Raw genomic sequence first — 14,391 nt, 5'->3', positions numbered from 1 at the left:
AACCCGTAATTTGTGTTCACAACACAGACGTCCAAAACTGCATGTTTCAACAGGACTCAGCACCTTGCAACAGGAAACTGGTAAGTTTTATGCTATTTAGATTTAATGACGAGTTTGTTTTCTTGTCTCACAAGGCTTAAAACATACTTACACCAATATTTTCCCTCGTTTTTCTCCTTTAAGGTGAAAAACGGGGAAACGGGGCAGTCATACCTTAAGTCAGAAATGCTGGCATTACAGTGTTGGACTGGCCCGGAAACAGTCCACATTTGAACCATATTGAAAATTGTTGGAATGTATTGTCGTCTAAAATTGCTCAGAAGAAGCCAAAAAGTAAGATTCAGCTGCACCAGAGCATTGTAAGAGTATGGTACCACGAAATTGGGCAACCGTACATCCAGAAGTTGATTAACTCTATGCCAGATCGTTGCAAGGCTGTAATTGCAGGTCGAGGAGGAACAACAAATATTGAGGACTTATTTTGCTGATTTACAGTACATAATACTATTACATTAACTCGTCATTTCAGTTTATGCAGGTAAATGCAATAAAATATATTTGGTTGTAATGATTGCCATTTGCATGATTCCTCATATTTCCATTAATTACGCATTTTACCCTTTGGGAAGATATTTATGGCAATTAGGTATATCAGGTGGAGTCTTTTTATTGGATTTCATTCACAGAGATATATATCCCATTTAACAAATGCATTTCGAAAATTTCTGCAACCCACAATGCTACGCAAAACACATTATTTGTAAAATTCACATGTGATGCAGTTTGTTTGTCCGCCACTGTACGTACCGTAGGCTTCTGTGTCGCGTGATAATTTATAATGATACCATGTATTTTTCTTCTCTGCAGCGAGTATCATTAGTTCATCTGACATCCATTCCATTCAGCGGGCTAGCCGAGTGGGTTAAGTACCTGCCCGGCAACCCAAAGGTCGCGGGTTCGAATCCCGCCTCGGGCTTGGATCAAAGTACTGCAAAAACCTTGGGAGGTGCAATATGGCCACAGAAGCCGATGCGCCAACAACTACCAAATCAAAAAAAAAAAAAAAAAAAAAAATTCCATTCAGGCCTGAATCTTGAACAATATTTCTTAGTTGGTGTGAAAAGCCTAGTAGCTTCGAAGATTAATTCCTTGTTAGAATTTGCTGTTGGTAACATCATGAGTTGGCCTATTGTATGGAATTCAAAAACCGTCTCAGACTATTGCAATTTCCTTTACGAAAGCAAAAACCCTTCCCTTTACCTCTGATCAGGGCCGGCTTCAGGGGCGATCGAGTAGTGCGGCAGCACAGGGCGCAAAATTCCCCGCAAATTCACTGATTTGCTGTAAATCTCGAGTCGAGATCTTCCGAAAGTCGCGATATGAAGTCAATCTTACGTTCCGATTCAAGCAGTTCGGAAGAGTTCGGATTTCAGTTATCGCGCATTTGAATGAATAAACCTGCCGCTCAACTCGCCAGAAACGGCCCCGGGCCACTGGCTTTTCCCATGGGGCCCGTGGCCGTGCGGGCTACGGCTCGGATTGGTTTCCAGATGGGCGGGTCGAAAAGAACGAAGCAAACTACTGGCACTTCAGTTTTCGTTTGTGTTTCTTTGGCAAGAGGGCACACGTGGCAATACAAGAACCCTACGACGGGTTCCCTTCGCAAGGGGGCGGGACGCATGTAAAAAAGTAAGTATTTTTCAGTTAATAGTCAAAATATAATGCATAAACTTAACAGGAAGTTGGAGAGAGTGCACCAAAAAATCTCGCACAGGGCGCTCATAGACGTGAAGCCGGGTCTGCCTCTGATGGTAGTTGCATCTTTAAGTAAATCCCACATCAGCACACTATGATAACTGTCAACCTAGTGGTTCCTTTATCTGCAGATTCTTAATGCATGAAGAATAACTGCTGATAGTCAGATCAAGAGTATTATTTCCTCTGGTTGCCTCTCGAACATGCTGCTGTAAAAAACAATCATCCAATAAAACCGCAAAAGCCTTGCTTGTTTGCTAGTGTACGAGTGTCCACTCCCCAAGTTCCAGTCAACATCTGGTAAATTAAAATCCCCCTTAAAGTACAAGATATTTTGATTTACTGGCCCACACTATTTCTCTGCACAATTGTTCATTGTACTCATCTTAGTCATTAGGCCTATAACGCACTCCCTCCCTCAATTTTGCTTTCCCAGTGCTTATGTCACACCACATTCTATTATTATGATATTATTAATAATTTTTGAAATAATTTTTTTAAAAATTAATTATTTAAAAAAAATCCTATGTATTACTGAAAAACAATTCCTATTGATTGTTTGCAAATATTATTAATGTAAAAGGAATTATTAATATAAATTAATATAATAAATTTATTACACAGTTCCTGTTCCGTGGCATGTAAATGATTCGTATTTACTAAATAAACACCATTTTCATAAAAAGTTTAAAAAAAGTTTATTACAAAGTGGCAGTTATCCGTCGGCAGTGAATACAAAGTTTTTGTTCTTCTCAATTAATATCCATTTCTTAATTATTGCTCGTCTTTTTTTTCCTTAACCATACATCGAATGACACATATCTAATAAATATTTTATGGCTATGAAGGAGCCAGATTTAATAAAAATGTATAGTCTGAAATTAGTGTTTGTTAATAGTTTATTCTCATCTAAAGACAGCATAAAGCTCATAGATTTAATGGAAACTTCTAAATGGATTCTTCTTGCATTCGGTAAACTGAAATGGATCAAGGTTTGGCTTCAGGTGGTCGAACTGAAAGTTTAAACAAATTTTAAAATAGTTAATAACCACATATATCATAAATAAGTCACGGTTTTTTCAACTGTTTTCGCTGTTTAAAAAATTTATAGCAATGAAGAATAAATTTTACTTTAATAAAATTGTTTGTAACTTTAAGCAATGACTTATTAATAAAAAAATTATTTTTTTTAAATACAGTAAAATAAATTTAAAAATAAAATACCACTAAATAATAAAAAAAAAACAAAAAAAAAACGAATAGCGAGAGTTCATGAAATCAAATTATTGATAAAAATAATTCTATTTTCTGATTGCTTTGTTTTCTGAATTAACAAAAAGTAAATCGTATAACTCCGCCAAGGACGGTTCCAAGCCCGGCTGCGAAAGGAGGAAGGTGGTCATCCTGCCGAAATTACTAGAACCGGGAAACCGGGGAAACTAGGCAAGAAACCGCATGGAATTCGGAACAAGCTATTTCAACAATGTTACCGCATCCGGGGCAGCCGATGCGCCAGCACTGGGGACCCAGGGTGCCGGTGTGAAGTGGACCACTGGCCACAGCAGTAAGCTAACTACGCCGAAACGGGCAATTAACATTGCCGAATGGAATGTTCGAACGGGGCACCACGTTGGACAAAAGGAAATCATCGCCCAAGAACTACTTAGGTGCAAGATATCAATCGCGGCATTATCCGAACTAAGGCTCACCGGGTCTGGAACGATGATTATCCAACCACCAGCACCTAGTGAAGCAGTTACGCTATTCTACTCTGGTGGTGAGAAACGAGAAGTAGGAGTGGGCTTTATGGTCGATATTCAGGCCACCAGTAGTGTGGTCGCTTTCCAACCAATATCGGACCGCCTGGCAGTCCTTACTGTCAAGGGCACCATCAAGACCCATATCATCTCCGCCTATGCACCAACTGAGACTAGCCTGGACCGGACCAAAAATGATTTTTACAACCAGCTCCAACATACGCTGGATTCAATTCCACAGACAGAAGTGATCATCCTCGCAGGTGACTTTAACGCCCACATTGGCGTGGACAGATCTGGTTGGGAAACAACAATGGGCAAGTTTGGTCATGGGAAGATCAACGACAACGGACTACGTCTGTTGTCCTTTGCCGCATCTAACAACCTGATCATCGGAAACAGCCATTTCCAGCACCCTCAAAAACATCAACTTACATGGCGAAATCCATCTGGCAAGGACTCAGCAATCCTGGACTACATTTTGATCAACGCCCGATTTCGCTCACCACTCATGGATGTCCGTGCCATGAGGGGACCTGATTGTGTATCTGATCACTACCTCATCCGGGCGAAGGTGCAGCTCAAACTACGACATGCAAAAAGGTCATCTCGGTCAGCCAAGCTGGACTGGAGGCAACTAATGAATGCTGCCAACAAACAGGCATATCAGATAGCCCTATCCAACCGCTTTGAGACACTGGCCGCGTCCGAGGATATAAATGAAGAAGAAAAGCAGATCTGATGCCATCCTGGAATGTGCCAAGCCCCTATGCCCACCTGCCCGACGCCGAACACAACCATGGATATCAGACGAGTGCCTCGACCTCGTGGACAAACGGAAACAGGCAAAATTGGTCAACTTTGAACGGTACCGGCAGTTAAACCGAGAAGTCCGACAGAGGATGAAAGCGGAGAGAGAAGCATACTGGAACCAAGTGGCAGACGATCTTGAAGAGGCGGCATCCAAGCACGAGTACCGCACTCTCTACCGTACCCTCAGATGTCTGAGTGGAATGACCAAATTGACTAGTGACAACATCAAGAACGCTGATGGGACCTTCGTGCAATTACCGTCCGAACGCCTGCAACGGTGGAGTGAATTCTTTAAAGCATTGTATAATCACGACCCACCTCAGGGACCACCAGCAACCGCACCACCGATCGATCCCCCTGAGGTCTCCATGGTCGATGTCGAGCCTACAGTAGAAGAAGTGAAAGCAGCCATACAATCCCTAAAGAATGGCAGGGCACCAGGAGTGGACCAAATCACCACAGAAGCGATCAAAGCCGGGGGAGATGTACTGCTTCGCCGACTACACTCACTCCTCAAAACCATCTGGTGCACTGAACAAATTCCGCTAACATGGAGGAAAGCCATTATCGTGCCAATCCACAAGAAAGGTGATAATCGAGATTATAAGGTATAAGGTATGTTAGTGTCTAACGGCTCCTGGGATTTCTCCCATCTCCGCGGGTGTACATTGTATCGGGGCCAGAGATTTGAAGTGTGTGGGGGTCATGTGCTGTATATTGTGTTGTGCCCTTTGTTCCTCCGGTCTATTAGCCGCCGAGCCCCTAGTGGGACCCGACGTTACCACACCATGCCACGGGGAGGCTGACCGGGTGTACCACTGTAGCTAGAGTACTCTGGCGGGTCCTGCCACCTACTTTCCTGGGATTTCAGTGGCTAGGACCAGATTTAAGAATGAGATGATCGCTGTTTCTTGAGCAACGGTTGTAATTTTAACAGAGCGTAGGGTTGTTCGCTGATTGTAAGAACTACCGTGGCATTAGTCTCCTTTCCATCATCGGAAAGATCCTTATGAAGATCATTCAGTCAAGGCTGCAAAAACATCGCGAGCAAACCAGTCGAGAAGAACAGGCAGGATTTAGACACGGGCGAGGATGCTGTGATCAAATCTTCGCCATCCGTCAACTGATGGAGGAGAGGATCCGGTGTGGACAGCGAACCGTCATTGTTTTTATTGACTTTAAGTCTGCTTTCGACTAAATCCACCGGCCCGCCTTATGGAAATTGCTAGAGGTCGGACATGTACCTCGAAAAGTCATCACACTCCTCCAAACTGCATACAATGGTTTAACCAGCCAGGTGCGCATCCAGAACGATTTATCTGAGGAATTTACCATCCAAACTGGAGTCCGCCAATGCGACGTGGCCTCCCCGTTGCTTTTTAACATCGTGGTCGACGCCATTGTGAGGCAAGCATTCAGGAACAGACGGGGTATACAATATGGCAAGGATCACTATGTGACTGACTTGATATTTGCCGACGATAGTGCTATCTTTGCCGGAAACGACGCTGAAGCCACCGACATCCTCTACGACATTGCCCGTATTGCCCGGCCATACGGGCTCAAGATCAATGCTGATAAGACAAAGGCCCTGACAACAGATGGGTCGCAAGCCATCATCTATCTCGAAGGTGTCCAGATCGAGCAAGTGCAGGACTTTAAATACCTTGGGTCGCTGGTCCAGGAGAAGAAAGTTGCATCGACCGTGGAGATCCACAGCAGAATTGAACAGGCGGCCACTGCGTTCGCCTCGCTCAAATGGTGTCTGTGGAAGAGGACCAACATTTCCTCAAAGACTAAAATCCGACTCTTCCGGACTTTGATCCTGCCCATTCTCCTTTATGGATCGGAAACATGGATTTGTCTCAAGCTAGATTTAAACAAACTTGAGGTATTCCAAATGCGATGCGTGCGGCAGATTTTGGGCATCTCACTTCGTGACCGCATCACTAATGATACCATCCGCGCCAGATGCCAACAGCGACCAACCATCGCCGACCAAATCCAGAAGCAAAGGCTTAGATGGTTTGGCCACGTATGTAGAATGGGCGCGAACAGAATACCATCCACACTCCTTTGGAGACAACGACCCACCCAATGGAGCATTCAACGGACCGCGCCTAGGAAAACGTGGGCCCAGCAAGTGGAAAATGACCTGAAGAGCCGACGTCTCGACCTTAATCAGGCCAGGACTGATGCCATGGATCGTAACGCATGGAAGAACATCACAGAGTAAGTCCGAAACCCTGCGGCACCTACAGCAGCGTACTGATTGCGTGGCCAACCGCCTCCTCCAGCCGCCAGCTAAGGACCAAAGAAAGAAGAAGAAAGAAATCTTCGTATGAAAATGATAATTCGTCGCCAGTAGTGATCAAAATTTTTAAATGTCATTTAAAATTATGCCATCTTCCAAAATCTCAAAATGATTAGGATTGGGAAAAGGAAAGGAAAGAAAACCTCACTATGCAGATTTTTCACTTATTATCGAGTAGTTGTACAAGGATCCAGTTATTAGATTTGGTATAAAGTAAATTAAAATTCCCCAAACCTTGATATGTGCAAATAAAGGAGTTAATGGATACGTGCTTTTAACTTTTATACCCTTTAGAAGTATTATATGATGGTTTCAAGCTATTTTTAACTAATTTTCAAATAATAATTGTGAATGAGATAAAAACTGCAACAAAGTACTAGTCTTAGAATGCTCGATGATGAAAAATTGTCTAGCCGTTAATATCACTGATACATTTCCCATTACTAAATCATTCGTACCTTTTCCATTGCTAAATAGTGACTACTAAATTCCGCTTTGAACTTTATCAAACTATCCGCCTCAGTCACTTGTATATATATCCACACATATTTATTTTATTATATATTATTATTCATTATATATAAACTTATATTTATTTTAATTCTTCTCATTTATCACAAAATTCCAACACTAAAATATTTTTCGAAATTTACTAAAAAATATACGTATTTTTCCCACTCTGAAAACAATTATATTTTTTAGCCTTTTTCTTATTTTTACCTTAATAATTTTCATATCATTTACACTGCGTCAGTATTTACAGTATGGACTACCTTGTCCATCGGCGCCTCCGTAGCCAGGTGGGAAGGAGCAGCAGTGCGTAACACACGCTTCTTGATTAGACCGAGGTTCGATCCCGTCACCACCAAATACGGAGGATGCGGAAAGTTCAGGGAATGACCACCGCATATTCCCGGAGCAATATGGCCTTAGTTGCTAATGCTCCGAATAACAAACAAACCTTGTCCATACTGTAAAAGAATGTGATAATTTTATTCTTTTTGTTTTTTGGCTTTATTTCACATTTCTTCTACAAGTATAGAAGCGCAGTTCCTGATACATAGTCAGGTGTAGTCCCCTGATGAATTACCTGACCATGTATCAAATTTACTTCAGCTGACATCAGACTTTACATTTTTGACATAGCTATATTCGATTTATAACTAAAATTTCCCACCCATATCTGATGACATCTCTACCACCTTTTATTATATTTTACTTTATTTTGTTTAATCATTTGGTATTAATAATTTTACTTTACAATTCCTTCACCTCCAAATTGGCTTTGCAATTCAGCCCGTAATTTTCTTAATTCATTATAACTTTTAGGATATTAATATTTTTTTGCCTTTTTCAAATCTACAGTATTTCTTTTTCTAGTAATCCTTAGAAGGGTTCTAGTCCTTGGCACTTTGTGTAATTTTCACTTCCATCTATGCAAACTTCATCAGACTTCTATTTTTGCATGCTTATATATATATGAAATATTTAAATAAATTAGAGAGAAAAAAAAACAGGGAAGCGAAAAAAAGAGAGGAGAAATAAATAAAATAAATAAATAAACAGCGAAGACGGAAGAGAAAATTGAAGAAAGGTGATAGAGATATATGATAAAAAATGAGATAAAGGGCAAAAATAGCCAAAATTATGCGTCAATAAATAATAAATCTAGAACGGCGCCTTGATAAATGCCGAGGTCAAAAAATGAGAAATATCACTAAAAAGACACAAGAAACCAACCACAAAGCAAAATAGGAATGAGACAAACATAAAGAACAAATACAGTAAACCCTCGATTTACCGGACCCTGATATTTCGGATTTAACGGACCGCACAAATAATAATACAGTAATGTACATATTAATCTCGACCATATTTTTTTTAGGTTATAATTAATAATAATAATTAGCTATTTCCATTATTGTTTTGATAATCATCTACTTTTATTTTTATAATCAAATTCACGAAATTGTTTTTTATTCTTTCTGAAAACGTGGAGCAGAATGGTATTAAGGGTAAGTTGCTACAATGGATAAAAGGATGGTTAAGTGGGAGACGACAGAGGGTGGTAATCAATGGGTGCTGCTCTTCTTGGACTAATGTTATTAGTGGAGTCCCACAGGGTTCGGTGTTATGTCCACTGTTGTTTTGTATATTTATCAATGATATTGATGAAGGTATATCAGGCTTAATGTCGAAGTTTGCAGATGATACAAAGGTTGGCAGGGTTGCTAATGACAGTAATGGCAGTGTGCTACTGCAACAGGATCTAGATAATTTGGGCAGATGGCCTAAGAAGTGGCAACTGAAGTTTAACCTGTACAAATGCAAAGTACTACATATGGGTAGAAGTAACCCCAGAGAAACGTACCAACTGTGCGGTACTACACTTAAGGTGGTAGAAAATGAAAAAGACCTGGGAGTAATTGTGCAGTCAGATATGAAGTTTTCTGAGCAATGCAGACAGGCTGCCAGGGCAGGTCATGGGGTTTTGTCAATGATATATAGGAATTTTGCTAGCAGGGAAAAGGAGGTGATTACTCCTCTGTATAAGGCAATGGTCAGGCCAGGCCTTGAGTACTGACTGCGTACAGATCTGGAGGCCTCATTTTAGGAAGGATGTAGATTTACTTGAGCATGTACAGAGAAGGGCAACAAGATTGGTGAGGGGAATGAAGGGATCCTCTTACCAAGAGAGACTTAAGTTCTGCAAATTGCAGTGGCTGGAGACTAGGCACCTACGCGGTGATCCGATTGAGGTGTATAATGCCTTGAATGGGTTGAGCACGCTGAATTCTGATGGAATCCTTCCACTTGTTCAGATTACGAACCTAAGGGGGCATAAATTCCAATTAAGAAAAGACAGATGTAGAATAGATGTGCGGAAATTTGCCTTTAGCCAGCGAGTGGTTAATTGCTGGAACAAACTTCCATCTGTCATTGTGGAAGTTGATAGGTTGAATAAATTTAAGGAGGAACTGGACAGGCATTTGGAGGGAATGGTGTGATTTTTTTGGCTGATGCTGCATAAGCTTATACACTTGCTTTCTTGCATCAAATGCCACTGCTACTACTACGTGTTCAAATAACTGTTTTCCCAGATTACAGATAAGAGCAGGCGGTGACTTGCGAGCTGAACGTGACTCGGACACTCAGGTCTACCGACTCGCTTTGTTTCGGTCTCAGCCTGTTTGAAACACCCTCGGAAACACCCTCACAGAGTGTTTCTGTGATTTCTGAATTGTGACTTTATTTATTAAATAATTTTGCAATACTTACAATTTAAAATGGCATCAAATGATAGAGGAGTTAAAAGAAAGCGTGCGAACTTAAATGTGGCTCAGAAATTACAGCTAATTGAGAAATTAGAACAAGGCGTCTCTCAGTAGCACGTGTTTGCGATATTTAAGGCGTAAAAAAAAACAAACTGTTTCTGAGATCCGTAAATCAAAGGCCAAATTGCAACATTTTATATTTACAACAGAATATTACATATTCTTTATTATAATTTTATATTGTACAGTATATTGTATTAAAGCTTTTTTTTCAATAAGAACAATAAAAAATGTCCCCCCCCCCTCCCAGGGTACATTCGATTTAACGGACTCCCCTTCTTCCCTATTAGTCTGTTAAAATCGAGGGTTTATTGTACTAGCGACCGTTGCATCCATTCTCTTCAAAGAGCCACCAGATGTTTGTTCTTTATATTTTTCTCATTCCTATTTTCTTTTGTAGTTGGTTTCCTGTGTCTTTTTAGTGACATTTCACATTTTTTGGCCTTGGTGATTATCAAGACACCTTTCTAAATTTATTATTTATTGGTTTATAATTTTGCCTATTTTTGCCCTGTATCTAATTTTTTCAAAGTTTTTATCACATATTCCTACCACGTTTCTTTTCTTTCCTCTTCTGACTTCGTTATTTATTTATTTGTTTCTTCGCTCTTTTTCCGCTTCCTTCTTTTTCCCTCTCTCTCTCTCTCTCTCTCTCTCTCTAATTTATATATCTTTTATATTTGGCACGATGTGCTTTTTGGAAATGCTTTATGCAGCTGCTTACGTTCGTGGTTTTTTTTTTTTTTTTTCAAAATAGTTTTTTCCTATTTTTTTTTCCTTTCTTTTCTAAATTTTATTATTATTAACTTATATACAGGGTGTCTTAAAAAATATTGGTACAAACGTTTAGGGAAGGTAGGTAACATCTAAAGGAATGTGAATCGCATAGGAACCCATAACCGGAAACGTCACGCGAAAGCAGTAGCAGAGGCACAAGACATTAGTGGCAAACATTTATTTGACATAATATTAACAATGGAGTACGAGATGGATGCATTTCATGATGTTACAACAGATGCTCGAAGATTCCACCATGAGACGCGATGCATGTGTGACACCGACGCAGCATGGATTGGCGGACACGGTCGAACACACCTGGAGTTTCTTTGACAGTAGCAGCAGCGCAGACGAGATCCATTTCCGTCTCCACAAGCGATTCATACATGATAGATTTGAGGGCCCCCACAGAAAGAAATCAGGGCTCGATAAATCAGGTGAGCATGGGGGCCAGGCAACGGGTTCACCACGGCCAATCCATCGACGCCCAAAACGCCTGTTCAAATGGTCACGAACGTATCAGGAACCCTGACCTTGTTAAACAATATATTTTAAGATGTGTCATCCCTATCCCTCTCTACGCATCTCAGATTTGGTCTTCTGCCCCAGATGCTACCATCAAGGCTTTCCTGGGTTTAGAGTACTGAATGCTGAGATGGTTAAACAGGATCACTACGCAGCCATTTACAATCTCAAGAACCATTTTATATGCCAACTTGGATGTCACGCCTTGGTCTCACATTATTGTCACCAAGAACATCCTCACTCTTGCAAAACTACTGACCAGGAGAGTCGACTCGCCGAAAACTGACCACCTGCTGACTCGACCCCGCATGACGCAAAGGTTGGAGAATAGAACAACATCCCTTCCAATCAGTAGCGCGCTCACACAGCTGGAAAGCCTTCTGCGATTTTTTCCTTTGAACACCATTAAGATGTTCAACATCTACAAGTAGACCCAGAAAGGCTTTGCGCAGAGAAGAGATACAGGACTGAAGTGTTTCAAAAGGCATTACTCCACCTATAAATGTTGAGTGATGCCGACTGAGGGAAACAAAAGAGAATGCAGGAAATGAAGAACGAACTGGTCGGGACTGTTTTTGCTCCTGTTATGTTTATATTGGACGTCTTCTCTTTCTGTGAACTCGCTGTAAATAGTGCTGTAGATGCGAACATTCTCTAATTCCTTGTAAAATTGTAAATTATGCTTGTGCTCTCTTTCTATCTCCCTGTCATGTAAAATAAGGCAATGATGTATATAATATAATTAATTAGACAATGTATGATTTAGAAAATGTATAATTTAGACATTGTATAATTTTTATAATTTATAAAGACTGATTTGTATAAATTATAAATAGATAATTATGTATATAAATTATATTTGCATATATGAATGTGCACCCCCTGGTTAATAGCTGTAAGCGGGTGTCTCTTAGGAGAAAATAAAGATAATAATAATAATAATAATCTTCCATAATGGGCAGGCGCCCTGTCATGTTGAAACCAAATGTTGCGTCTCACATTTGCTGGAACATCGTCAAGTAACCCTGGTAGAACTTGTTCAAGAAAGATCCGATATTTAGCGGAGTTCATGCGGGATGGTAACAGGTATGGGCCGACTCAGCAGTCACCTACCATACCTGCCCACACATTTATTGCGTAGCGATGTTGTGCCGCATGGGGGCACACACCGTGTGGGTTGTCGTGAGCGCACACATGAATGTAGTGCTGATTGAATAAGCCTTCCCGAGTGAAATAAGCCTCATCCGTGAACAAAACATAGGCTGGAAAATTCAAGTCTTGAACACTTTCTTGGAGAAACCACTGCGCAAAAGCCACACGTGCAGGATGATCTTGGGGGAACAGTAACTGAACCCTTTGAAGATGAATGAGGTGTAAGGAATCGTTGTGTCAGACACGCTGTACACTGCAACGAGACACTCCTAAGGCAGAGGCAACGGCACGTGTGCTGGTAGTAGGATTATTCTGGACGGCATTCAACACACTTTCTTCCATGGCGGGAGTTCGCGTCGAACGTGGGCTGCCTGCACTACTCCTGTGACCTCTTAATGACCCATAATTGCACAAATTTTGATACACACGCGCAAACAAACGGTGATCCGGTACATGTCTGTCTGGGAAGCGTTCTCCATAAATTCGTTGAGTGGCTCGTCCATTGCCCTCTGCTAATCCATACACTGTGCATGTCTGCCAGCTCACAGTTCGTATATCAATGCATGCTCTTCGTGCGGCGACTACTGCTTGAATGAGTAAACCAGAAATTTTCCCTCTCGCGAACTGATGAACAGCGCCGTCTACCGACTTACGGTGACGTTTCCAGTTATGGGTTCCCATGCGATTCACATTCCTTTAGATGTTACCTACCTCCCCTAAACGTTTGTACCAATATATTTGGTACAAACGTTTAGGGGAGGTATTTTTGAGACACCCTGTGTGTGTGTGTGTGTGTGTGTGTGTGTGTGTGTGTGTGTGTGTGTGTGTGTGTGTGTATAAAAAAGCTGTTCTTCACATGGATATGCATTGCATGGATTAGCACTCCTTACTAATTTGGTAGTCTCCCTTTGCACCCTTTCTTCTAGCTCTGACTGTTTTCAATTGTAGTATTCAGACATGAATATATTTTTTGAAATTATAATTTTAAAATTAAAACTATGATAAAGTGCCTTAACCGTCCTACATACAAGAACATGAGATCCCACTCTCTGCTGTTGCGTCCAGAGTCACCTTTAATTCTTCTTCTAGTGTAAGTTAATGCTAGGTTTCTAATACAAATCTGAAACACATTTAATAACATTTTTCAGACCATGTCTGTAATCAGTCCGAATCATTTTGAAATAGCGCAGACTGGTTCTGGTCGTTAATTTATATATCTTTTATATATGTATCATCAGCAAGCATCGACAGCTTTCTTTGTAATTTTTCACTAACGTTATTAATGAATATTACCACAAAGTGAGGAGCCTGTACCGATACCTGAAGGGATGCACTGCGGTAGCCATACTGCAGGATCCTCATTAATGACAATCTGTCTCTTGTCTTTTAATTAGTCCTCGATCCAATAAAATGTTTTATGAAACGTGAATTCCCGATTCGTTTCAGTTTATACAACAATAACTTCTCGCAAGGAGACCGTGTCATAAACCTGGTTAAAATCTAGATACTGTATATAATTACAAAGTTTGTTTCGTACATCCAACTTTTATAACTTTGTCATCCTAATTAACCAGATTGGTCGGCCAAAGCTTCGTCTTCAGGAACTCATGCTGATTCCTTTAGAGTGTCATTCTTATTCAGAATTTGTTTTTTTTTTTTTTTTTAACCATAGACTCTGTAGTCTACCTACCAAGAAAATCAGACTCGCATGTCACATTGGAATGCAAGTTATATCGGCGAAATAAAATATCATCATCCAACCAGAAGACTATTATTATAGTAATAATAATCCATCGTCGCATGTATCGGATATTTAAAAGTTATATTAAAATAAAATAATATTACATATAAAAATGAATGGTATACGTGATTAGAAGATAAATATAATTAACCTCAAAGAGTTAAACGCAAATGCATTTAAATGCGTTTTAGATATCTCTAAGAATTAAACGGTGGTTCCTCA

General features: G+C 40.5%; 1 protein-coding gene across 1 annotated transcript in view; it reads right to left on the bottom strand.

The window, feature by feature from the left end:
• Positions 1 to 2,647: 2,647 nt before the first annotated feature.
• The window catches only part of LOC150077368 (MAM and LDL-receptor class A domain-containing protein 1-like), a 47,655-nt gene continuing 35,911 nt past the window's right edge, over positions 2,648 to 14,391 (bottom strand). Inside the window, exon 6 of the mRNA XM_090385873.1 lies at positions 2,648 to 2,768. Within this exon, the coding sequence (XP_090241999.1) occupies positions 2,743 to 2,768 (26 nt within the window). The 3' untranslated portion in view covers positions 2,648 to 2,742. The remainder of the gene's footprint in view (positions 2,769 to 14,391) is intronic.

The sequence above is a fragment of the Mastigoproctus giganteus genome, chromosome 12 (assembly GCF_048544385.1).
Source record: "Mastigoproctus giganteus isolate SK-2022 chromosome 12, ASM4854438v1, whole genome shotgun sequence".
Classification (NCBI taxonomy): domain Eukaryota; kingdom Metazoa; phylum Arthropoda; class Arachnida; order Uropygi; family Thelyphonidae; genus Mastigoproctus; species Mastigoproctus giganteus.
The sequence above is the reverse complement of the archived record's forward strand: the minus strand, read 5'-3'. Positions and strand labels throughout refer to the sequence as shown.